Source organism: Eleutherodactylus coqui, chromosome 4 (genome assembly GCF_035609145.1).
Source record: "Eleutherodactylus coqui strain aEleCoq1 chromosome 4, aEleCoq1.hap1, whole genome shotgun sequence".
Taxonomy (NCBI): Eukaryota; Metazoa; Chordata; class Amphibia; order Anura; family Eleutherodactylidae; genus Eleutherodactylus; species Eleutherodactylus coqui.
The window spans coordinates 258,435,022-258,462,756 of NC_089840.1; the positions used below are offsets into that span (position 1 = coordinate 258,435,022).

General features: G+C 44.1%; 1 protein-coding gene across 2 annotated transcripts in view; it reads right to left on the reverse strand.

The window, feature by feature from the left end:
• Positions 1-6,445: 6,445 nt before the first annotated feature.
• Positions 6,446-27,735, reverse strand: part of OAT (ornithine aminotransferase) — a 29,623-nt gene continuing 8,333 nt past the window's right edge. The window contains exons 1-10 of one of the 2 annotated variants that reach the window (XM_066601168.1): positions 22,234-22,254; positions 21,008-21,226; positions 18,072-18,296; positions 16,389-16,484; positions 15,108-15,235; positions 12,183-12,305; positions 11,980-12,108; positions 9,299-9,412; positions 9,066-9,210; positions 6,446-6,960 (exon numbers count right to left, since the gene is read on the reverse strand). In XM_066601168.1, coding sequence (XP_066457265.1) covers positions 6,800-6,960; positions 9,066-9,210; positions 9,299-9,412; positions 11,980-12,108; positions 12,183-12,305; positions 15,108-15,235; positions 16,389-16,484; positions 18,072-18,296; positions 21,008-21,203 — 1,317 coding nt within the window. In that variant the 5' untranslated portion in view covers positions 21,204-21,226; positions 22,234-22,254 and the 3' untranslated portion in view covers positions 6,446-6,799. Of the gene's footprint in view, positions 6,961-9,065; positions 9,211-9,298; positions 9,413-11,979; positions 12,109-12,182; positions 12,306-15,107; positions 15,236-16,388; positions 16,485-18,071; positions 18,297-21,007; positions 21,227-22,233; positions 22,255-27,735 lie in introns of those variants that run through there. The other variant, XM_066601167.1, reaches the window with a different exon arrangement.

Below are 27,735 nucleotides of genomic sequence, written 5' to 3' on the forward strand. Positions count from 1 at the left end.
TGAACTGAAATCAATGGGTTCTATTTTCTACATATTGCACATGCAAATCTTGTGTATGCCAAAATGCGCCCAAATACACCCATGTGAATACTGTCCTTTCTCCTGTCAAAATCATATGGCCATCGGAAAGTGTTTGAGCCACATGTGGCTACTGTAGCATGGAAACCCTGAGAGATCATGTATTAATGTCCTTTGGTGATTAGTGAGCAGGAAAGCCCCATTGACTGTATACATAACAGCCCATTGTTGTCTGGCCCTGAAATGTCACTAACTGAACATGCAGATGTAGCTCCAAGGCTAAAGTAGTCAAAGCAGATTAGCTAATCTTACATTGTGATCACTGGTGCAGCACAAACACATTGTCACTTCTAGTGAGTGAATTAACTCAACAAGCCCGAAATGAACTTGTCCTCTACGAATGGAGAGGACAAGCAATATAGGCCTGGCTGTAGAAACTGAATAACTGCGGTACAATCTGTCGTATATAGACTGTAGAACACCGGACCCGACCTGTAGAAAGGCAGTTCCCCACATAAGATATTCTATCCGGCAGATGCATGTCCTGGGTATAACAGTCGTTTCCAGTTGTAGCCTTCTAACCTTTCTTCCCCACTAACGACCAACACTTACTATGCCCGAATGATGACAGACACTTATTATCTTTGTAATAAAATGGCTGCTGTAGCTAAATTATCCAAACAGAATTTACATATAATTAAGATAAAATTAACCCAATTTAACCATCAACTCATTAATTAACATTCACCATCACCAAAAGAAGGAAAGTCCTTGGAGCCCCAAAATCTGTCACCTCCAGCCACACTCCAACTGACTTGGAAGCTCACTAGCCTTTAGAAGGCTAGACAGACCACCATCTCTGCAAGGACTTCCCCCTGTCAGAGCCAAGAGGAAATAGAACCAGCAGCAACCATAAGTAAAAGGGGAGAGGATGGAAGGGGGAGGAGGTGGCTATCCTCCCCCGCCTTCTCCAAATTTTTTTAAACGACTTCAAAGTTCCCCCCCCCCTCACGTGCCACAACAAGCATGACTTTACCACCTCAAGTCTGCGCTGCACCCTACAAAACCAACGCTCTCTCAATCCCTTCTTTGATCGATCATGTCCAAAGGTCAATGCCCACCGGATTCAAATGGACACCGTCAGTCTTCCAAAAATTCCCGTGTGCAGATTCCAAATGCCGAACGGCTACAACCCCATTGCGAGCCATAAATCCCCAAATCTCTGTTTAACTTCACCCGAGCCTTAATCAACCTTTGCATCGACCTTGCATTGCGCCATGACTTACGTGGCATAATCTCTGACCAAACCACTATCAACCTTGGAAACTACATTATTAATTTCAAAATATCATAACCAATATCTCACAACAGCTCATGAAAAGGCCTACTACCCAAATCATTCCTCCCAATATGTAGAACCAAAACATTCAGAACCCTATCCAGACCCACAAAATGTTGGAAATCCGTCAGAACCCTACACCATGCCATCCTGCGCAGCCCTATCAACCTCATCACTGCAACTGTCATGTCTTACCAATGCTGGATTGGACCCACAGGTGTAGTAGCTAAGCCATTCACTGTAGAGTAGTCAGAATAGCCGGGAGTCGTTATTGGAAAGTCACGGTATGCAGTACAAATGGATGAGATGGAAGCATAGTCAATGGAAGCCAAATGTCAGCAGCAGGAGGTATCAGTAGCAGTACAAATGGGATGAGATGGAAGCATAGTTAATAGAAGCCAAAGGTCAGCAGCAGGAGGTATCCGTATGTAGTACAAATGAATGAGACAGAAGTATAGTCAATAGAAGCCAAAGGTCAACAGCAGTAGGTATCTGTATGCTTGTAGAGGAGCAGAAGGAAGAGGCGCTTGATCAAGGTGGTGGAACAATAATCACACACTGAAGGAGTAGCAGGGCTAGGCTTATATAGGAAGTGCAATCAGGAACAGGGGTGGGGTCAGGACCAAGAGGCAGGAACTAGGTAACTGAAATACAGAGCAAGGCTAGATTTCAGCAAGGGAACTGTCTAAGTCCTAGTGGAAAGAGCTGCCGACTGGAACACAAGAGGTTGTGGGTTCAAGCCCTGACCGCAACACTCCTAGCAAACCCCAACTGTCTTTCATTAGGGCAGATGTTTGCCCTCTCTGCACCCCAATACACGTAGGAATGCTCCAAGATCCATACTGATGAGCGATGATCTGTAAAAGAAGAAGAGGGAAAAAAAACAGCCAAAACATAATACAGTTTTTATACGTTCCCGCCACCATGCGCAGGACTCTTACCTCCCATCACTGACCCTTACAATAAATAAGGTCTTATACTGTATAGGACCTATACTATCTGGATTCCCATCTACCAATCCTTTTTACCGTTGCTGCACCCACACGGAAAGAATGAGACCCAAAAAGAGAACTATTGAGTCACAGGCTTGTCAATGCCTTACGGAATAACGCAGTAAATTAGAATCTGGACAAAAAGGAACAGTCTGCATAACACAACGTCCATGCGCTCACCCCTGATTTTTTGTAGACCTCCCAACACTTGACCGAGCACATCCATGTCCCTGGAACTTGTCCAACAACAATTCTTCGACCTATTTGCACCTGATCTGTCTTAGAAAGACAAATTCAAACCTCCAATCGACCCTCGATAAACCTCACAACCTTCGTGTATAAACCACTCCCCATCCTTAGAAAAGCCAATTCCCCTACTCAAAGCTCCAAAGAATGCCAGGGAAAAAGCAACTTCAAGTAAGGACTGTTCAAAAACTTTGCAACTTTTTTCCAATAAAACCCCCAATTGCAACAATTTGAACACAAGCCTCCGTTTGTCCGATCTACCCTTTCCCTTTCTGAAACATTTCAGCGCCTGGCATACTGAAAACTGTTTTGTCACGTCTTTTTAAACCCCTCAATTTAAAGCTGAAAGCTAAGGCCGCCATAAAGCGGTAAACCTTAGCTACAGAACAAGCCACCATGGATGCATTCCCCAACCAGTACAATAAAGCTCCTACCCGATCATCTGTCCGTATGTCCCCAAATTCCAGTAGCGAGTGCTCTCATTCCCACCACACTGGCTCATATGCAGACAATGTACCCGGCACCAACGATGCACTAATCAGGTGATGCGCTGCTCGATCAATCTCCAGAGCCATAGCAGGCACATCCTCCCCTCTTCTGCTCCCAGAGCTAGCAATCGAAAACGCTCCCACTAAAACAGAGAATCTGAAATTGAGTTTCTTTTACACCCCGTACATGCACTGCCATAACCCATATGTTCAGTGACAAGACGTGCAACACCAGATAACGCAACAAACCCAATTCTAGGGAAGAGTGCCATTAAATTGTTAATCACTTGAACCACCTCCAAACTGTTGCAATGAAACCTAACCTTATTGCAAAAACACTCCCCCCCCCTAGCATCACCGCAATAATTGGGAAAAGCTCAAGCACCAAATTCCTCACCAATCCGAACTCCACCCACTCCACTGGCCAACACCATTGAAAATAAGCACTAAATCCCGAACTACCTGCTGCGTCCGTAAACATGCCGCAGTCAAAATTCTCAATTGCCTCCACAATCACTGACTTTCCATCACAACATTCCAGAAAGGACATCCAAGTCAACTTTATGATCTTTTCCCAAACAAATGGAATGATTGGCCTCTAACTCCCAACGTGGCAGATACCAACAGTCTGCAGAAAACCCTTCCCATTGGCATTATCCAACACAAAATTGAGTTTCCCCAGGAGAGATTGCAGGTCCCGCAGTGTAATCTTGTTACCATGCCGAGCCCCAAGTACCTGCTGCTGCAAGGCCTGCAATTTCTCCACCGGCAACCTGCACTCCATAGCCTCCAGGTTGATGGTTATGCCCAAAAAAGCAAGACATGTTGAATGGCACTCCATCTTGTCGGGACCCAAAAACAATGTGCCACCCACTGAACTATTGCAAGAAGGGTCGAAGAGATCAGCGAACTTGCTGGACCTATGCAAAAAATAAAAAATCATCCAAGTAATGGATTAGCGAGCCAATACCCGCCGTATCTTTTACCACCCACTCCACAATAGAACTAAATGCTTAAAAATAAGTGCATGAAGTCAAAACCTCCCATAGGCAGACACCTGTATGCAAAATAACTCCCTCCCTAATCGCACCCCAAACAAACAAATGCTCTCTGGCTATACTGGAAGACGAAATTAAAATGGCAACACTCCAGGTTTGGTCCCCACCAATTGCCCAAATGCCTGTGAACCACCGGCTGAGCCTGAAGTTCCGGATCCCTGTACCGCATCGGGTCCATCACCCGTAATCAAAGGCCTACATCTCTCTGATCCTATCCGATACTAAGGTGATCTGATACTAGGGTGAACTGCTTTTCTCTGCCTGACCTGCTCATCATACTACAGTTAGGTCTGCCCCCATACATACTATACGCTTCCCCAGTTGGATCCATGTGGCAAAAGTGGTGAACAATTTTTCAGGCACCTTTTACCCACTCACACTCGCCAAGATGGCAAAGGCCCGCAGCCCATTCATAAACGTCTGCAGAATCAGGCACCATCTACCCTTTATATTCTGTCCCCTCTTTTCCAAATTGAATTTTTCCCCAAAAGTGAAAGAATCTCTCCACGCCATGTTTTTTTTTAACTTTCTGTAAATGCGCTCCCAATGGACCTTCAAAACATGTAAACCTCTCCCTTTGCTCTGTTATCCAACTGGATCCTATCTCTTTTCCATTTGCACCATAGCAGTCACCCTGAAGCCTGCTGCACCTATGATGCCCCCACCGAGCTCCTACAGGGAATGCTACCCCCCTACTCATTGACAGACGCAACATCCACGCTGGAATAGGAGATTGTCACCCCTTGACCCGACACCGGTCCCCTCTCATGCCCGTTTAATAGCTCCTGCATACACCCCAAGATGTCCTTAAAATCATCCCCCACGCCACATGCATTCAAACTGGACACCTTGCTTCCAAAACCCCTACCTAAACTGCTCCCAGCGGGCGCCAGCAGACTAAATTAAAGGACAAAAAAACATGGAAATGTACTTCACATGAGCTGTGATCCCACCAGCCGCCATCCCTGCATCCCGAGGCCCATCTCTTCTCCACATCCCTGCAGGACCTCTAAAATCCAGTCTACAGCAACTGCTACTCCTGCAGCCGATACCAGCTTCTTTGCAGATGTATCCTTTCCTTGCGCCACTGTACCGACCATCTGGGCTCCTGGCATCCCCACCATGATCCTGTCCTGTGACAGGCGTGCTCCCTTACCAGTGCATTGCCAGGTGAGCTTCCACTTGCACATGCCCTGCTCTGTTAGTCTTTTTTGGAACAAGGCCTAGTACTCCATGCTGTCTCATGATTCCTCCCAGCCCTGCTCTCCCCCCCTGACAAGTGGTGGAGCCTTAAGTGCCAATAAATCTTTGTGGTCATAACTTCAAATGTAGCTGTATGACACTTTGTATTTTACAGGAAGCGCTCTAGCTTATAAACTCAAAAGGTTCCTATAATGTATTTAGGAAGTTTTTGGTTTTTTTTTATCACCCCAGCAAAAAAAAAAAAATTTTTTTTAAAACTGTTGTACCTCTAAATTCAGTATTAAGGACTAACTTTGGTTGTCTAAGGGCTATGAGCATGCATTTGGTGTCAATTTAAAGTAAAAGAATCTTAGCTTACAAAAAAAAAAAAAAAAATTCCACCAGAAGCATGTTGGTGGCTCCGACTCCAATGGTTGTTGCTCCGCTTCTATTAGAACTAGTGACATATGTCCTAAACTAATGTACTTTTCCTGCAAGTCCTTTTGGTGCTTGCAAGTACCAAAATCATGACTGCCTAGAAAAGTCCCAATGCGACTTCAGCCTAGTATTCAGACTGTTTTTGTGGGGTGCCATTATCTTCCCCAGTCATCTTTTTAACCCCCCCCCCCCCCCCCAGCAAGCTGGGTACTCCTTTACCAACCTCAGAAGGATGGAAGGCAGAGTCAACCTTGAGCCAGCTACCTGAACCACGTGGGGATTGAACCCACAACCTTCAGGCTGCATTTCTGCTGCCTTAACCCTTTGAATTAAAAAAGCCAATTTTAGGTGAGGAACTTCCTTAAAGCTTGCAACATCCATTTACAGTTTGGTTGAAAGGTCCTTTAGGAGACCACAAGACATTCATTACTCTTCTGGGAAGTTTGGTATGCAAGTGTACCATGGTACAAGGCTTCTGCAACACCACTTAGTGGAAGGCAATGTTCCGAGTCAATGTGACCTTTTAACAGGCCCTGTAGCACATGACTGGAAGTTACCTTCTGGAGAAGATGGGCTTTAGGTTAAAGAACCATGCAGAGCTTGACTTCTATTCCCAGTTGTGCCAACATGTACTACATCAGTATAGAGCCATACTTTCATGCTATAGAACAGACCAGTCCGATGTCATGGAGAAGCCACACTTTATTCACATTTTATATGCAGCAACAATAATATCTAGAAAAGGAATTTAATAACTTCTACTTTTATTACTATAAATACAATACATACAGAACTAAATACAAGCACAGGTAAGTCTTAAATACAAAGAGGACTGTACGAGCCGACTATATGGTCCATCGGCCATAAATGAGACCCTCCATCCAGCCCTTACCTGTATAATACAGGGATCGCCAGCCGTTTACCAGAGGGCACACCGTGTCCATTGGACCAAGTTTAGTAACACTCTAAAAGCTTAGAGTAATGCAATCAACCACATGAAAAGCAGTATGAAGCAGTACAAGACTCCACAATGGTTGCTCAGAATGAGAGGAGAGTCTTATGGATGATTTCAGTACATTCCTGGATCTCATCCTCCTTGATGATTAGCGGTGGTGCCAGTCTGATGATATCCCCATGAGTCGGCTTGGCCAGGAGTCCATTATCACGAAGTCGGAGACAAACCTTCCAAGCATCACAGTCTAAGAAGAAGTCAAAGTACCAGGTTAATGAAGACATCATGGAAATACGGATACATGACCAGGGCAGATCTTATTTTGCACTACAATGGGGGGGGGGGGGGGGGGGGTTGATATTTACCATGTAGGTTTAGCAAAGCTGTTCTAGAATGATTTAAAGAGCCCTCCAGATGAGGGAAGTGAAAAAGTCCATAAAAACAGATAAATGCTCATTGGTAGAAGTGCTGCTAATGGCAACAGGATTTACATGGCCAAGATTATAACAGCCATGTGGATGAGATATTAATCTCAGTTTTTGACCAAAAGGTGGAGATTTTTAAATCTGCAACATGCTGATTTGTGGTGGATAGTTATCATGGCCGTATGCATAAGCCATTGCAGGACTTCCTGCAGCCATATGCTCTCCACATGTGGCACTGCGCATCCCTGCAAATCACATGCAGCGTTGGTGGTTATTTTTCTTATTACCCACTCTGCTCAGAGTGAGGATGCATATGGAAATGCTGCCCATACACTATGTATTGTGGACAGTGACTCATATGCAGCCCATACAACTGTACAGGGTTCATGCTGTGTATGTACAGAGAGAAAAGCACATGTTGTGATTTATTGCTCTTGTGCATACAGTGTCCACAGGCCGGTTGCCTATTGACTCCATTCACCATGTATCATACATCTGATACGCAGTAAAAACACGATCATGGTCATGAGCCCTAAATGGGCCATTAGCCAACGATGCCTCCATGCAGCCTCATTTAAACGCAACGATTATCGCTCAAATGTCTTTTGAGTGATAATTGTTGCGTGTAAATGCTACCATAGTTTGCTTTTCGTCTAAACGTCATTCAGCTCGGAGATCCAATAGCAGAGACCATACGCTGTGATTCTCCATGGGAGCACAGATAAACATGGTTCTGCTGTGGGACTTCACCTTAATACAAAAGGGGCTGTATGCAGTTAACAGACCACCTGCTGTTCTCTGCATACAGCTCTGTCTCATTTACATTCAAATGAAGCTAACAAAACTACTAATGGGCATCAGTGCCCATTAGTAGTTTATACAAAATGACTGAAACTGTCAACCATCCAATCTTTTGAATGATCTGTGTGTAAATGGGGCTATAGGTAAAATAATGCCCAGCTAAAGCATTGCTGCCCCAGACACCATTTGAATACAACAGGCACCATGTTCTACAACAGGGAATGGTTTTTACTACTTTGAGGGTTCCAGTAGTTGGACATTCTATGATCAGCTCATTGAGGGTTGCCATACTAAATGGCTTGTCCTTGTTGGTTGAGGCTTTAATCTTTTTGGAGTGTATTCAAAACATCCACAGCAATCTGCATGCAAGATGCAAATTTTACTGCGAGGTGTGCCTTTACACTAAGGGCACTCACACTGGTTTTGAACAGGTTTGTTTTCTCAGAGTTTTTAATGCATCCCATCAGAGCAATGGGCGATTGTGTTAAAAGAGCATCTAAAAAGGCACCAAGATAGAGCACACAACGTTTGAACATGGCATTTCTAACGCTGCAATTTTCAAACACTCATCTGAAAAGCCACATCAAATGCTACAAAATGCCTCCAAGTTCAAATGCTGTAAGAAAAAAAAGGGGGGGGGCTTTAAAAGGTATATTGCTACAGTGTATTTCCCCTTCAAACCATGTAACCTTTTCAGACAATGGATGTTTTGGAGATAGATCTAGACAATCAGGAGTTCAACAGGTAGGGTGTTTTTTTTTGAGAAGCCGATTTGAACGAGTGAGGCGATTGCTCCTACAGGCAGATACATTGTCGGCTCATCCAAATAAGAAATCATTCAGTCTTTCACATTTGCAGCGAAGGAGGATGACTGAACAAATGCTTTTTAAGCCAAACGATAAGTGAACGAGCTAACGATGATTATTATGCCTGCAGAAAATGGCCAAACAAATTGGTTGTTGGCTTATGTTTAGTCTAAACGATCAAATAAAAATCTGGCACTTCTGACTTTAGTGTTCAGCTGCAAGGACCAATAATGGAAGCTGGAAGTGTTAGTGTGAGTGAGGCCTAACTAAATTGCAGCTTGTTGTGGTGGCTAAAGCAAAGTCATTATAGAAGTACTTACCTCTTGTTTGTTTTATGACAATGGCATTTAGCAATCCCTTTCCCCTCACATCAGTGACAATATCTGAAGGAGTCTTCATGAGCTCTGCTCTTAGCAGCTCACCCATCGCTCTGGCATTTTCCACCAATTTCTCCTCTTCAATGACCTATAAGAGCATATAAGACCAGTCAACCTAGTGCCAACCCAACATGAATACCTATATCACTTCTGACCCACAAGTATTGGTAACATACCTCTAGGGAAGCCATGGCCACACGGCAGGCCAGAGGATTGCCACCATATGTTGACCCATGTTCTCCTGGCTTAATTGTGAGCATCACTTCATCGTCACACAGTACAGCAGAGACCTGGGGAAATGGGGAGGGCTTTGGGTTAGTACAAGGTTACTGAAATATCCTTGTGTCCCTGATGAAATACAGTAAAACGTATTTAAGTTAGGTTTCTCAGTCATTATACCACACCAGTGCAAAATGAAGGTCAACATTTGGAACTGACAATTAGAAAAGTATGATGAGATCAGGTGCCCAGACTCCCAAAACTTACTCTTAAGTGCTCCAATTTGCCTTTGCATAACTCATTGGGTTGTCTTTAGTGGGTTACAGTGTTTCGCAGCTCCTGGGATTTACATGAATTTGCATTCTAAGCAGACCTCTACACTGCCGTTTTTTGGGGGTTTTTTTTAACTATGGTGATTTGGACAAAGGCTGTATGAAAAGTGCTGCATTTGCAAATCAGGCAGAAACCAAGGTAAACACTGAAGTCTACAACTCTGGCAGGAGCGTCACAACCGCTTCAAATAGCCGATTGGCGGGAGGTCTCTGGGATTCTACTCTTACCCAGCGTTGGACCTAGAGCCCATCAGTACAATTTATTCTGGATGCCCACTGTGCAGCTACATGCAAATATTACCCGACCTTCGTTCATGAGTTACTTGCAGCTGCGTTCTCCATATAAGTTAGTAGAAAGGTTGCTTGTTTGCAGCAGCCCGTATATTGAGAATGCAGTGGCCAGGAATTTGTAGACAATTTAATATGTGCAGATCCTGTGAACAGCTTGTATGGGAAAGGCCCACTAAGGAAAAAGTTTGTGGACCAGTCCACAAGCCTGCTTACACCATAACATTGGTTGTAGTCTTGCCCACATATAGTAGGTACCGTAACAGCCACCCATTTTAACATACCATTTGACTATTGTTTAGTTTTTCCCCCTACAGGTAAAGGCTCCTTTACATGGACAAATTTCATCAGTAATTTGTGAGCCAAAACCAGGAGTGGGTCCAAAATACGGAAGAAATGCAGATCTTTCCATTATACTTTGTAAGTCCCACTCCTGGTTTTGGTTCACAAAAGACTAATGAAGTGTGCCCTGTAAAGGAGTCCTAAATCAAGCATTTAAGAGGGAGGGGAAAAAAAGAAAAAAGTTACCACTTCCATTCCACATTAAGTGGGAAGTCTTCAGCAGTAAACACTTTTACAGAATGTTCCTTCATGTAAACTGTCTCAAGGCCTCATGCCCACAGCTGTGGCGGACTCAGCTAGTGGAATATCGCAGTGGAGTCCACCACGGTGTCCCCCCCATACTCCCCTCCCGGATCCGCTGTGTTATCCCCATGCCTCGATCCGGCGCACATGATGCACTGGTAGTGTGGGATGACGTGGCCGGCGGGGGATGCAAAATTCACACAATATTTTCGCTGTGCTACAGTGGAAGTATAGCGCGACAGCTGGCTTCTATTGACTACCAGCCATGCGTATTCCTGTGGCGGTTAGAGCATGCCGCGGTGTCTTTCAGGCTATGGAATTCCATGGTGGAATTCCGCAGCGTGAACATTAAGCCATTAGGTTCAACAGAATTGAATAGCTGCGGTGCAACATAAAATGTGGCAGAAGTCCGTCAGTGGGCATTAGCCCTAATGCTAATAATCAGGCAGTCAAGAAAGTGCACTGACCAGTATACATCTACACATCTACATTTGTTAGTTAGCACAACTCAGACCTCACGCTTCATATGTCTCCACTAATCTGTCTTCAAATCCTCCATGTGTATGGGGCTGAAGTTTACATATCTGTTCATAATGTCCAATAGATGTGTCCCTAAATGTTCATCATGTCTTCAACGTGGATTGCACAACTACAGTGCATAAGAGGTTAATGTCTAGGTATGTCTGGAAAACGTAACAGTTTGTATCGAATGTGAGCATGAAAGATGTGTCAGTCTGACAGTAATCGTGTGGGTCTACCTGTGGATTACAATCTGCTTTAAAAGGAGTGTGAGAGAAGCCCCACCTAGGCCTAATCCAATATGGAAGAAGCAGAATGATATTCCATCTACTGAGAATGGAGAATACCCAGTCGGTCTAGAGTATTGAGTCATCATGGAAGGATTGACAGAGTGCCCAGACAACTAAACAGTGAGTGTTGGCTGGTTGAGTGTGAGAGAAGTCATTCAGGAGAGTGATCCTACAGATAACCAGGACTATACGTATCAAGATGCCCAGAGTTGCCTCCCTGCCGCATCACAAATAGAAGTGGTCTCTAAGCCAATCCTCCATTGCAAGAGCTGTTGTGTGTTATCCCTGCTGGATGTTCTAGTAAAGAAAGGCTTCACCGACCGTTCTTGTTCAGTCCATTTAAAGGACCACTGTGTGTGGACCATTTATTGCACCATCCTCGGAGTTCACCGCAGCAGATTGAATGGTGGAGTCACCCGTGACATACTGAAGTTTTCACGCAGAGTTTTATACAGGTAACCGCATCGCTAGCATTGCCTGGAGAGGCCTGCCAGGGCCTTGGTAAAATGTTGCATGCGTACTTCAAGGGCATCATGACATCCCTTTCAGCTACCCTGCCATCTCCTCACCTGTAGGCCTGGTGCCTTGGTCACTGCAAAAGTATTTAGTCCCACATATACTTACAGGGTAAACTCCTCCTGAAAGGGCTTTTCCCAGCATCACAATATCTGGGCGGACATTCTCATGGTCCACAGCCAGCATCTTCCCAGTTCTGGCCAAGCCGGTCTGCACCTCATCAGCAATGAATAGCACCTATAGAAGAGAATAAAGCTCAGCCACTGCACAGCAGAGTCATAAAGAGTCTTCATGGGTATTTAGCCACCTACATTGTGCGCCGAGCACAGCTGCCTCACTCCAGTCAAGTAACCCTCATCGGGAACAATGACACCCGCCTCACCCTGAATTGGCTCCACCATGAATGCAGCTACGTTGGGGTCCTGAAGTGCTCTCTAAATGAAGGGGGAAACAAAAAAATTTAAATATTCTAGACACCTTTACTCGAATTCCAGAAAACAGGTTTCAACACTTGAACTTGAGCGATAATACTACTACAAGTATGACCAGTTTAGGCCAAACTACTGGAGGGTCAAGCAATCAGTTGTGCTGCACACAAGTGCCTGGATGAGGGGTGGGCAGCCCCTATTGCACCATTTTGAAAACAATGTAGGTCTTGAAGTTTAAAAAGCACATTTTTTGGTGCAATGAAAAATAAATAAAATAAATAAAGTGTTCACATTTTAACACAAGAGCTTGTCCCAGCCTGCCATTACCAGCTGAAAAATTGTGATATATTACACCCCATTGAGGCTGCATGATTTTATCCATGCCAATTCTGTTGCTGGGGTAGCATGCCAGAAAAGTTTATAAGCAGTGGTTGATGCCAACAGTGGAAGCTGAACACCAAGTCTCACTTACAGTTCTTCAATCAGGGTACTGCAGTGTAGGGCCTCCAAATGTCTAACCATGTAACACTAGACTGACGTCATGTATAAGAACTCCAATCTTAAACTTAAATATCAGCTGTTGCGATCACCTTCTGCAAGGGTCTGTTTACATGTACTGTAAGCTAATGTGGATTTTCTGTTGTGGAAAGTCTGCACCAAACATGAACCACTACTGCAGATTGACATGGATCTACAGCAGATTTCAACCCTTCAATTGAAGGTTCAAAGCCAGCTGTGGCTAAGCATCAAGAACTACACCAATGGTGCTAATTCTCTGCACCATTGCTGCCATGTCTAAAAGGTACCCCAAATGAAGTTGTCCCCGATTGCAGACGTCCCCCCCCCCCCCCCCTTCATTCTGACCTTGGCACACAACAAGCTTCATCAGATATAACCAAGGTCAATTCTAGCTCTATGGGTAATCCAGATGCTGTCAAATAAAAGCCAACGTTTGCAGAGTGGAACATGCAAGAAACAAAAAGGCAGGATAAGGTTGGTAAGGCCTGCTTGATTTATGCCCATAGCCAGTAATGTGTTCCCACAAAAGGACAAAACCTCTGCATCCTATGGATGGCCTGGGCTCAAAAGCTGACAACAGGCCTATCGCTACAAGAGCAGGGATCAGTGAGAATACAGCTCCTCGCTGTTAACCCATTAGAATCAATGTTGACTGCAGCATGCAAAGGGTTCAGAGGGAGGGTGCTCCCTATGTGATGTCAGCCTGCCACAATGTAACTGCAAAAAGCTGATTGGTTGCTACAGCATCTGGTTTCCAGACTGTTTCGGTCTGCCATTGTCCATGATAGTGATAATACATGGAGGGACAAGAGTGTGTGTGTGTGTGTGTGTGTGTGTGTGTGTGTGTGTGTGTGTGTGTGTGTGTGTGTGTGTGTGTGTGTGTGTGTGTGTGTGTGTGTGTGTGTGTGGGGGGGGGGGGGGGTGCAGACATGAAAATCACCCCATTTTAGTCCCAAGGACACATCAGTATAGGATCTGCTTTGCACCTTAAAGCCTCCATTACAGCACTATCAGCAATGGTTTTACAGAGCTGTAGCGGCTGATGCATTTATGCTTTGGCAGACCAAGCCATAAAACAAACATTTATAGAAACAAGGGGCTTTGTGGCAGGAAATGAGATGCGCCTACTTCCTGGATGGCAGCCAACGCCACATCCGATTGGAGGAAAGTAAACAGAACTTCTTGCTGCCATTCTTGACCAGTGCTTTTGTAAAGCTCATGAAGGAGCTGCCACATCAGGAACCCACGCTGTAGTCTAGCAGAAGTATCCGAGTATCTGCATTACAAAACGCAACGGATCTAGTATAGCAACCATTAACTACAGCAACTGGCAGGAGACGCTGAGCTGCAGTTTCACCCCGGCCGAAGGCCACTTTATAACAGGGTAAATGATACTTGTGAGCCACAAAAGTAGTCTGACACTTATGAAAGAAGTCTACAAGAAAGTCTGTCTGTTGCACTTAGCAACCAGTCACGCCACAGCTTTCATTTCTTATACTGCTGAGTAGAGACGAGCATGCTCGTTTGAGCATTAGCATACTCAAAGTACTTGTTACTCTAGCGAACACCACTGCGGTGCTTGAGAAAAAGGTGACCCTCTATTGTCTTCAGTGGAGCGGCGGCTGGCGGCTCCATTTAAAACAACGGTCTGCCGGCACCCCTGCATTGTTTTCCAGGGAAAGGCTTTACATATAAGCCCTTCCCTGAAAAACAAGGATTTTAGTGTTTAAAAAAAAAAAAAAAAATTGATTAAGTTACCTCTCTGCTGCGGGGATGAACACATCTGCTGCATGCGTCAGATGTGTTTATCCCCACGGGGGACATGGCAGTGGCGGATAGGCAAGTTTTAATTTTTTTTTTTAACACTAAAATCCTTATTTTTCAGGGAAGGGCTTTACATAAGCCCTTCCATAAAAAATACAGAGGTACCAGCAGACCATTGTTTTCAATGGAGCCGCTGGCAGCAGTTGTGGCTCAGTTAAAAATGCTTGGGTCCCCATCGACTTCAATGGGGTTTGTTACTCGAAACGAGCTCTCGAGCATTGCGAAAAAGCTTGGCTCGAGTAACAAGCACCCAAGAGTTTTGGTGCTTGCTCATCTTTACTTGGCTATGGCAAAAAAAAAAAACAACTTGTTTCCTGTAGACCACTTTCATAAGTGTGTGGTAGTGGACTACTTGTCTGTGGCCACCCTTTAGTTTGAGACTCTTTATACCATTCACCATAAGAACTCAAATCTATGGCACACATTTTGTATTGGTGGCAACAATTTCATAGCCATATCTCTTACCTCAAGAGCAGGCAAGTCATTGTAGGGAATTATTTTAAATCCTGGCATAAATGGTCCAAAGCCTTCATAGCTGGATGGATCTGTAGAGCTGGATATGGCAGACATGGTCCTTCCCCAGAAGTTACCAGCTATAGAGAAGAAATAGTGCACATATGAAGACAAGTGCTGCAATGGATAATGGCATCACCGTGCCCAAACTTCTACCTTATCATACCCTGGAGAGAGGGCATACCAGATGGTGTGGGGTTGCTGCCTGGCCACAAGTTCAGAGTGGGTACAGCACAAGGAGGGCACCTCTCACTCCACCCCCATTTCTATTTGAGCTACTTCTGGAGGCACCATTACTACTGGGGCCATTGGTGCTACTGGGGACACTGTTACTAGTTTCAGCCACTAAAATAATGGAGGTAAAACTAAATGTGATAAGCTACAACCCTATTAGAGACCCCAGCCTTTACATGATTGGAGCTTCCATGTATGAAAGTTAGATCTGTGGCCCTGGAGTGCAGAATAAAGTCATGGGACAAGTTGTTGGTAAATTAGTTTGTGTGAATCTACATTAGAGGAGGAAACCCAGCAATCAGACTTCCAATGAGACCTAGTCATCAGTGCTGGACTAGCCGTGGCTTCATTGACAATCTTACGGGGTTTTCATCTACAGTAGTGTTGACTATACAATGAATGAGGGAAGACATCCAGCAAAATGGGATCCTGTAGACTTCACTGGTTGCCGAAAGGGTCAGGAGAGGTCAAGAGTCAGTTTTAGGAACAAGCGCTGCAAAGTATTCTATTTGGCTGAAACTAAAAGCACCTGGATGCACAACTTGCTGTTCCTTAGCAAAAATGTGCTATAACAGTGGACAACCACTTCTAGCGCTGTTGCTGACTATGGAGGACCAGACCACTCCAGCGGGCAAAAGAGTGCTAAAAACACATGATATCTGCAAGCATGAGTGCTACTCTCTCCATGTAATAAGTTATTGCATCTGTCTGATATGGGAATACTAAGCAGCTTGGTGCAACTACAGAGAACAGTATATTATTTCTTTAGTACAAGAAATACTACATTAGAAAAGCCAGACCTTCCTACAGTAAGGTACTACAGGGGCTAGAAATTGATTAGCTCAATTAATGTGATTAATTGGGTTCTGTCAAGTTTCAAAGGGATATTCCATTTCATCACCTTGAAGGCACAATGAATCAGATTTGTTAACCAACTGCTCAAAATTAGCATGTCTTGTTGCTATGTCAAGTAGTTATGCTGGCAGTCCAATCATTTACCTGCAAAGATAATCTGAGCCTTGTACTTGGGTACTCCTTTCACTGTGTACGCCCATTTTCTTGCCAACTTCAATGCAGTTTCTCCACTTTCAACTCCTAAAGAAAGTTACAGGATTTAGACCAGTGCAGAAGAGGATAAACTGTTGCTAAATGAAGGCTACCCCCCCCCCCCCCCCAAAAAAAAAAAAATTAGAGGCTCTCCAAGATGTTAAAGCAGAGGATGTAATAAAGGTTTCTAATATAACTCAATTACATTCTAGTCCCCCCAGCAGAGATCCAACCGTACAGCAAGCCTATGAAAACCAAGCATCCTGCAATTTCCAATCTTTAGTCGGGAGACCTACCACATAACCTTACGGTGCTACATGTTCTGTTCAGTAGACCAATAGGGGTTCAGGCATTTTCAGGGACGAACAGTTACACATGTATCCTTATATGAATGAGGTTCTTAAGGATGCAGCTTTTTTTATTTTCAGTTTCTTCTCCACACTAAGCCTGGGTTCACACGGGGCGGATTCCCGTCGGAAATCTCGCGGTTTGTCCGCAGCAAAATCTGCGAGATTTCTGCCGGGAGAACCGCGGCGGCTTTGAAGCGGCCCGGCCGCTCACTCTTTCGCTGTGGCTGGCGCTCCCATAGAGGAGAGCGCGGCCACAGCGGAATGAAAAAAAGAATGGACATGCTGAATATTCTGAAACCGCGGCTGCAGCAGCCGCAGTTTCAGCCGGACTTACCGCAGCGGATTGGCCGTCCCGTGTGGATGAGATTTCTGAGAAATCTCGTCCACATGGCTGGCTAATCCCGAGATTAGCGGCCGTTGGTGGATTTGCCGTGGCGAAATTCCATGTGGCAAAACTGCGGTAAATCCGCCCTGTGTGAACCCAGCCTAACAGAATAAATCAGATTCATTTTTTATGTAGCCGTCTGAGTGTTTGTTTTTGTAGGACGAGTTGTATTTTTCAGTGATGCAATGTATCATAATCTACTGAAAAACTAATCTCTAAGTAAAGTGATATGGGAAAAGGAAAAAAAAAACAAAAAAAAAAACACACAATCTTGCTGTCTTTGCAGGGGTATTGTTTTTACAATGTACATACTGAGGCAAGATGGCAACTTTAATCTGCTGGTGGATAACTCCTCATTTTACTTTTAGTCCCCATGGAGGATTTGAACTTTCAATTGCTCATAGAGTATAATGCATTACCAGAGTATTTCATTAAACCACATTTTGACAATCAGCTGTGGCGGGCAGCCCTGGGGGCCTTCAGAAGACAAGCAAATAGCATCTTGCGATCTCATGAAGGGAGGAGCGTTGAATACCTTTCTATCTCTGATCATGGGGAATTCAATCCCTGTCAGAATTGACAGTGATATTTAAAAGGTTAGCCACCATGATCAGCATGAGCATTGATGGCAGGTGTCAGCCGTCAGAAACAGCCAGCACCCACCCTGTATTTAGCAGGATCAGCTACTGTTACAGTTCCATACAAACCCTGATGCTGCAGCATGTACATGAATGCTGCCTACTGGAAGGAGACTTCCTTCAAGTCCATGTTGGAGCTTCCCATAGGTAGTGCTTTGGAAGTACAGACATGGTCTGTACAAGGCTCCTTATGCCAATGTGGCGCTCTCCTCGAGAAGCCTTGGTAGACCATAAAATGGATGTTGATACTTTAGATTCTTACCTGTGTTCATGGGCAATACTTTGTTGTAGTTGAACAGTTTTGTGACGTACTCCTCATACTCCCCCAGGACGTCGTTGTAAAAGGCTCTGGAAGTGAGCGTCAGCTTCTCTGCCTGAGATGTTAAAGCGTTGATGATCTTTGGATGACAATGTCCCTGGTTCACTGCACTGTAGGCACTCAAGAAGTCGAAGTATCTTCGGCCTTCCACATCCCATACATAAACACCTGGAAGCCAAAAGAGGTACACGTTTAGGTGAATACAGGAGATGTCCGCTCTAATAGCCTTCCTCAACTTGTATATGGAGGGCAGGAAAAATGAAGAAAGCAAAGCAAATAGGCAGGACCTGGTGTAGAGTTGTGAGCAACAGTATAGAAGTTAATGTGATGGTGCTGCCAGCCTGGAATAGAATTCAGAATGAAAGTGAAAACCACTAGGGGTATGGCACAGCCCAACAGGTATGATTTGGAAGCTCTGAAAATTGGAATTCAGAATACTTTAATTTGTGCTGCTTGTAGTGAAAAAGCATCTTATTCCAGTTATTTTCTGATCTTCCACCTCCTTACACTGTTAAGTCATGCTATACCACTACTGGGTTTTTTTTTGCACATTCTTTCAGCTTGGACATGGCGTTGTAGTGGCAACATCTATGCCAATAAATGTGTGAACTGAACCTGGAGAAACTACATTGTGTTAAACTTTATTTTCTGCATCTTACTTCACCTTCTTAACATCAATACTGCTTTAGTTAAGCAAGCAAGCTGTTTATGCCTTCTCCAAGGTTGACCACTCTTGGCATGCCATTCCACAAGCACTGGGGTCAGAAACGCTATCTTTTCTCCTTAGGAAGAGCAACTATAATATAAACTAAATGAGACTTAAATGGCCACGCACGCTCCTCTGGGTAATATGCAAATAAGGGAGATGGAATAAATCCTCCACAGTGCCACCTATTGGAAGGCAGCATTCCTTCAAGCCAAAGTCAGACTTTTTATACAAGCCTTGTTACACTGGCCGGGAATTAAAAGCAAAGCCAGACTCCATGTACATACAGCTGTTTCAGGGTTTTTGCCCTTCAGTGTACAATAGGAGTCTGGCTTTGCTAGTGAGGCCTGGGACGGAATTCAGAAACGCTATATTTTCTCCTTAGGGAGAGCAACTATATACTATAAACTAAATGAGACTCAAATGGCCACGCACGCTCCTCTGGATAATATGCAAATAAGGGAGATGGAATAAATCCTCCACAGTGCCACCTATTGGAAGACAGCATTCCTTCAAGCCAAAGTCAGACTTTTTATACAAGCCTTGTTACAATGGCCAGGAATTAAAAGCACACAAGGATTAAAAATCCACAGGCACTAGCATGCACAGATTCAGTACCAGTTTCAAGGGTGCACCTCCTCTTACAAGTTCAGCCAAGCAGTTATGAAAACTGCTACTGGTAGCAGCAGCTAGCGCTCATATAGCAGCACCCTTAAGACTGGTGTTAGTCACTTGTTGACCCCGCTGCTATGCCTCAGTTCCAAGCTTGCATTTGGCTTCAGTGTGAAGGGCAAAGAATCCAGACCTGGTAGTAGCCGGTCTCCCACAGGAACATAGAATTTGGCACGTTGAGGTTGTCCCAGTCATATTCCATGCCACCTGACCTCTACTATTGAAAGTTACCCATACAGACATTTCTATAAAAATCAGTAAGTTTAGACAAGATCTGAGGGTTTGGCCAGCTTTAAGAAAACTTATCAGCTTTTAACATGCAGGGTCGCAAATACTTGTATACTCTAGGGAACGATTCTGGGTTGTTTCTCTGAGCACTCTGTGGTTCCTGTTATTCCTAGAAATCAATGAATAAACTGATAGCTGGGTTGTAGTGTTTGGTTGGATGTCCATATACAGTCTAACACTGACCACATTGGGCCTGGTGGTGTACAATTTTCTGGTCTGAGGGCCACATTGCCATAGTGAACCATTTTCAATGGCAACAAGGGTATTCCTATCTGAAATATTTATGGTATATCCCAAGTATATGCCACCATAAGTTGAAGTTCCACTTCAGGACTCCCACCTATTGGAGAATTTACCAAGACATGCCCACATCCTTTAACTGTTCCTCATATTAGGACATTTTTAAGCACTGAAGTTAGTATGATTACAAGAGACCAGCTGCCAGAATATTTTTTTCCCCATAAATGCTCTATAAAAACCCAACAGAAGATGTTGGAGTGCAGTTGATAAATTCTGCATTTAAAGTGACATCTGTACTCTATTCTGCATTATAAACCCCAAAAGGTACTCCATGGGTGACCATATAGTGGCTCCAGTGCTCTGGAGTCTCATCTAGAAACAAGGCTTCTGGGGAGCGTATGTCTTAAAGCACACATTTTAGCAATTGATGGCACACAAGTACAGTATGAGCCCAAATGTAACAGGTGAATATAAGCAGCTGAAATTGCCACCAAAGGATGCATAGTTAGCTGAAGCTTTGCCAACTCCTGGGGCAGAGGAGTACTGGTTGCAGAAGATAGTTGTACTTGGGTCCTGCAAGTTCTCCTTCCTCAACAAGATGACCAGTGCTATAAATGAAGCATAGTTGGGGACCCGCATTATAGATTTTGCAATGGGGCCAAGCAGCTTCAAGCCCTGAGGTTCGACACCAACAAAAATTACTGCTGGATCTATTCATAGTCTTTTGTTGAAGGATCTTCATAGGTATACTAGGATTCCATATGTTTCAATAGACTCATTTACTAGCTGTTAACAGAGAGACCCTTAACATAATTTCTATGGTTGCATTATCAAACTTTGCTTTTGTTGATAGCAACATAACAGATTAATTTAAAAGGAACTATAGTAGCCAAGTTATACAACTCAAAAAAGTAGAGAAGACAGAATGGTTAAAAAAAAATAAATAAAAATAAATAGATTTTAGTTAACAAACCTTTTCCTCTTTCAAGGGCCACAGGGAGCGGGTGGTAGTTGTGCGCTCCATATTTTGCTTCCCTTTCAAATACATAATCTGAGGTTAACGCTTCCTCTATGGTGCTTTGTGTAGCTGCCGGTCCTGCAGAACTCATTGAAGCCCTCAGGTTCTTTAGTGCACCCAGGCTGCATCTCTGGACAAGCTTGGAGAACATTGTTGAAGGAGATATTAGAAGTCCTATGATAGAGAAACGTAACAGTCAGAAGAGGGTGCACCAAAGAGTAAGTTAGCTCAGATACAACAGCCTATAAATATCCATGAGGACTAGCGTAAACCCAATCGATATTAGGCGTCACATAGTACTCCCCATGCCAAGAGCTCAGTGGAGTGCAAAAGTGACCATGAGAACACACCTAAAGCCACGCAGATGAACTTACTGAGTCAATAGTCTAGATTGTGCAGTACAAGTACACTTTTCAGGGGGTGAAGAAAATTTGCTCAGCTTTGCAATTACCCTTATAGAAGCAGCAGGCAGCTTATCTGACCGAGGGTTTACTGCAACTATGAAGTTAAAGAGGTCTGCAGGGTCATTTGGCTCTATGCCCTGTAAAGCGAGCCATACATCTATCGTATTCCAAAGAAAAATTTCCCCTGCGCTTGTGGGTTCCAGCAACAATAAAGGACTCAATGTCTGTAGGTAACTTTAAATGGTTTATTCCTTTGTTGCTACGTGTTTCTGCGGGATAACCCGCTCTCTTCAGGCACATATATGCCTGAAGAGAGTGGGTTATCCCGCAGAAACGCGGACATTGAGTCCTTTATTGTTGCTGGAACCCACCAGCGCAGGGGAAATTTCTCTTTGGAATACGAGAGGTTATGCAAACAGCCCGATCACGGCTGTAACCCCAGTGACGCTCTGCGGTGATCGGATTCAGGACTCCAGGGACGCTACAAGCCAGCTCGTATACAAGGTGCCGGTCAATCTCCTGGGTAGGAGTTTTGGCCGAGCACCAGGTGAGTACTCAAAAGTATCTCACGTTTTTGAAAATCGTTTAGTGCGAGTAGGCACTGATCCTTGTTCTTTTCCATACATCATCTATTAAGATATAGCAGGGAAGCAGCAAGGGGGAACGGACAAATGCATTATGTCAAAGGTATGCCAAAGGTATTCCATAACCAATATCAGGAGGGGTGCCAGATAAACCCCATTCTGCTACATCTGCCATTAGCTCGGAACTAGATACCTTTTAGCTTTGTGAGCGCTCCGAAATCTGCAGCAGACACTTCCTCATTCAGAGTCTGGAATGTCCCACCCAACCAGTCATTTCCTATTAGATGACTAAGTGTGCAAAACTGCTTCAGGTAGTTGCAGACCTGTCTTGGATGCCAACTAGGAGACATGCCAAGTATTAAGACTTTATCCTGCCATATGCAACCACCAACTTTGCTAAGAGAAATGTTTATCAAGTCAAAGGAAAATAAGGTCCCACTGAAGTTTTTTGCTGCCATTTTTATATTAATTTAGGACTGTAACATTCCCCTCTGTACAAACCCATAACCCCACTATTGGATGCACAGTGCAGTTTATATTCTCTGGCAAGCAAACACATAACTAACTATGCTTTTCACTGTATTGCTCCATCTTCCTTATTTGCATATTTCCCAGGAGCATGGATAGCATTAGAAGTCTCCTCCCAGGTGCTCTCCTTAACCCCTTCCCACCCCATGACATAAGGGTACATCATGGGAGCAGGGTACTGCCCGCAAGATGACGTACCCTTATGTCATAGGTATAGCGCAAGATTATAGCAGATCTCTCGCTATCCCGCAGCGGGAGCTGGCTGTCACTAGTAGCGGGCCTCCCGCTGCGACAGCGGGGGGACATCGGAGATGCGCCCACCTGCCTTTGACCCCTTCCCTGCCGCGATCTAACTAGATCGCTGCAGGAAAAGTGTTCAGAGGGAGCGTGCTCCCTCTGTAACTTCAGCCAGCTCTCGCGATAATGTCGGGAGAGCCTGGCTGGTTGCTTTGCCTACAGGATGCCAGATACCGGCATCCTGTATTGCCATTGCCTAAGATCGCTATATAAGCGATAAGGCATAGCAGGAGAGAAGTCCTGCCATGCCTTATCGTAGCGATCTTCAGTGCTGCAGTGCAAGTCCCTCAGAGGGACACAGATGGTGGAAAAATAAGAGCAAAATAAAGTACAAAAAAATAAATGTAAAAAGTTAACCCTTTATGCTTTCTCATATTAGCATAAAAACACCCACATATTTGGTATCAACACGTCCCCAACGGTGCATACAATAAATTGAACACGCTTTTTATCCTGCACGGCTAAAAAAGGGTTTAAAAAAGCTAAAAAACTAAAGCAAAATGCTCATTTTAGCATTTTGCCTTGCAAAAAACGCAATAAAGTGATAAAGAAAACATATGTACCCCAAGATGGTACCAATAAAAGTTACAGCTCATCTTGCAAAAAATAAACCCTCACAGAGCTCCATCCATGAAAATAAAAAGTTATGACTGAATGCAGTGATTTTAGAAAAAATTTCCCCCCCCAAAAAAAAGGCTTTATTGTGGAAAAACCTTAAAAAATTTATAATATATATATATATATATATATATATATATATATATATATATATATATATATATATATATATATATATATATATATATATATTTTGGTATTGTAACCGCCCCACAAAAAGTATAGTGTCATTTATGCTGCGTAATTAACACTATAAAAAAAAATCTAGGGCAGGATTGATGCGTTCTCTCCCTACGATCATAAAAAACATAAGTTTGACAATATAGTCTATGTACCAAAAAGTGATACCAATAAAAACTGCAGATCACCACGCAAAAAACAAGCCCTCATACGTCTGCGTCAATGGAAAAACAAAAAAAGTTGTGGCTGTTAAAAAGTGGAGATGAAAAAAATACCAAAAATAGTTTGCTCCTCAATGCCAAGATAGGCCATGTCCTTAAGGGGTTAAGCAGAAACACCCTTCCCATTTCTATAGGCCTCTCACTAGCCAAGCCAGAATCCTACTGCAAAACCCCCCAAACAGCTGTCAGTTTATGGATTCTGGATTGGTATTCAATTCCCAGTCATTGTTATAAGGCTTGTATTAAAATTAACATTGGCTTGCAGGAATTCTGGCTTCCAACAGGTGGCGCTGCAGAAGTATTGTTCCATCTTCCTTTTTATTGGAGGAGAAGAGCCACAACCCACCACACACCTAGTAAACATACTGTAAGGTCAGGCATGTCAGGTATACAATTTCTACAGTATGTGCCAAGTTAAGCATACACAAAGTTTCCTAATCTCAGTAAATAGCAGGTTTATGCTCCAGTGACCGGCATATCCAGATTGTAGGAATTGTAAGGCCCTGGATGCACTACAGTTGGGGATTTTGTTTATACGCTTATGACATTGGCCTGTGATGTCACAGTTGCATATCAGCCATAGGGTATTCACCATGTTATAAGCAGGGGAGTAGCTAAAGGCTCATGGACACAAGTGTTTCTTGAGGCTCCCCAACCTCTTAACCCCTTAATGCAGAGGTAACTTGAAGCTCCTGGGCCCAAATGCAAAACCTGTAACAGGCCCCCCCCCCCCCCCCACCCCCAACTATAATTCTTTATAGTACTACGTTCCCTATATGAAGGAGAGGTGTTATTGAGCCCCCTAAGGCTCCTGGGCCCAGGTGCAACCGCATCTCCTAGAGTTACACCAGTGGTTGCAAGTGTATATTGTATGGTGCATATAGAAAGATGTAGCCTGCGGTGCTTTCCTTTATAGTTAAAAAACAAGCACTGTACATTTTTACATACTGACCCAATGAGATATGGATGAGGGTAGTGGCATAACTATAGAGGATGCAGGGGATGCGGTTGCACCCGGGCCCAGGAGCATTAGGGGGCCCATAAGGCCTCTCTTCTCCATATAGGGAGCCCAGTACTATGAGTAAAGCATTATAGTTGGGGGCCCTGTTACAAGTTTTGCATCGGGGCCCAGAAGCTTCAAGTTACACCTCTGAGGGTTTAACATAGTATACAAACACTACAGCAGAGGTTCCCAGCCTTTTAAAGTTTGAGCCACATGAAACATTGAAAGTTGTACTGATCATGCAAGTCAATAAGTTCACATGAAATGTGGTGAAACAGTCATGAGTTACAAGTCAGTAAAGTTTGATACAATTTTAAATAGTCTAAATAGGCACTTCCCTGGGGATAAGATAGGTCTGTAGTTTTGTCAGTGTGGATGTCACATTGTATCAAGTATGTTGCAAGCCAGCCAGCAAAGAGTGAGAGTTGATACTCTATAGCAACATACTGTACAACTTAGATTACAGCTACAGAAAGGACACGATCACTTCAGCAACACAGGAGATCCCTCATGCTACTAAAACATATCTTCCCAGCTAGGCCCTTTCAACAATTGGCTGCCTCATTCATTACTCAGTCAGCTGCTGTAATACACTAGTGGCCTGGGGGTGCAGAACAGGTTATTTGACAACCCCATTGACCTGGGGCAGTAATGGAGTTTTGTAACTTCTGATATTCCTGTAGACTCAAACCTCATACAACTGTACACCCCCCGCCCCAATCACAGCCATACTTCCCAAGCCCTCAGACTGCCATATAACATTTACTACATACTGTATAGCACAATCCTTGAAGTACCATACTCTTCCCATATGGTTACAAGGTCCAGTAGCTTCCTATATAATGGATATGCCAAGCCACTATACAAGTTCAGGACCCCTGCAGTACTGTACTTTGGCAAATGAGTGGGTGGGTATTCCACTGCCATCATCCAAGTATATTGCACTTCTGAATAGTTACAAAGATCCTTAGCAAAAAAAAAGTTTTAAGCTGAAACTCAAGCAAGATAGCAACTGCAATCAGCTTGGTGGCACCACCACATATAGTAGTCCTTTCTCTTTACAGTTAGCTCTAGAATGCCAAGACTAGCAAGCCTAAACCACATAGCCTACAGGGTGATCCACCTTATCACTGCTATATAGATAGGGAACATGTCAAGGAGTCACCTAGACAAATACAATGCAAGGTCTTCTATGTCACATCAGGAGATGTGCAAGCAAGTATGCCAAAAGTTACCATTTACTGTGTCAGGCCTATTGTGCAATCCTCCTACACTTGGCTCAGTGATGTTGGGCCATGAACTTTACAGTCCCTAAATAACCTCATGCGATAACTACAGCTCCCAAGGATCACCAGTGTCCCTGCTATATCTGGATGAGTATACTGAGCCAATACCAGACCAATATACTCTACTTGTTCCACCTGTCCATTCATTCTAGTTCTGGAATCTCAGCTGCTTGTATTGTTAGTATGCCTTTTGGCTGGTCTCACAACCAGATCATGGATTTTGTAATTGAAGTCACCTGCATGAATGATCTGAGGTATTCTGCACACATTGAAAAAAAAAAATAGAACAGTTGCATATCCGCTCAGATGAGTGGATAGCAATTGCTCTAATTGGATTAAAATGGCAGCATGTTCTATTTTTCTGTGGAATCCGCACAGACGGCTTCTATTGAAGTCAATGGGAGCAGTCTGACCTGCAACCCATCAGCAATTAACCCTTTCCAATCCAATTTGTATCCTGGTTTTCCTAGGGGGCTTACTCTTTTTCTGCCTTTATACAACAGCACTATCTGCTGGCTAAAGCCAGTACTGCATGAGGTGACACATTGGATAGGCTCCGACAGCAGAGAGGCTGGCAATATACAGTAAGAGAACCCCGACGGACGTCTTCCAACATTGGAGCTGTACAGCCTGTCCATGGGCGATTGTTCATTGCGATTTGCTGAGATTCTCTGCAGTGAGCCCATTGGTCAGATAGACTCACCGCAGAGAACTGACAGCGCCCTCCTCCCCCACGATGGAATATTGCTGGTGATATTCTGCAATGGCTGTAGACAGGGGGCCTTAAGCCTGCATATACATTGAGGCAGTGGCTTGGCTGACTACATGGAGCCAGGAGTGCAGAAACCTCAGATCCTGGCAGTTTAACCCCTTACATTCCACAATCAATAGCAACTGCAGCATGTAAGCATATGAAAGGGGGCTGTTATCCATTGGCACCCCACAATGCAATTGCAAGGCATTAATTGGGTTCCCATGGCAGCTAGAAGTCTGAAAAAGAGCACCCCACCCATGTTTGCCATGTAACTCAGCCTATTAGGCCTGAGCTCCAGCAGAGTAATATGCAATGAATTCTACTTAGCCCAAGTCCCCTTGAGAGAAAGGAAAAAAAAAAAAAAAAAAAGTCTAAGGGCTTATTCAGACGACCGTATATCGGCTTGGTTTTCACGCCCAGCTGATATTCGGTGTTCTTGTCTGTGGGGGGGGGGGGGGTCCATCCATCCTCCCTCTGCAGACAAGGACACCGTATATCGCCTCGGTGTGAAAACCGAGCCGATATACGGTCGTCTGAAATAGCCCTAAGCCTGGGTTCACACAGGGCGGATTTGTTGCGGTTTTTACGCAGAAGAACTGCTTCTGCGGCAAAACCGCTTCAAAGGTTAATTTGGTCTTGCGGATTTTGCGGTGGATTTTCGTGCGGAAAAATCCGCAAGCGTTGTTTTTACTTTTTGCTGCGTATTTGGTGCAGTTTTGGCTGCATCCATAGAGGTCTATGGACAAAAAAGCGTTGCGGAAAAAACCAAAGAATGAACATGCTGCGTCTTTTAAAATCGCGACGCAGT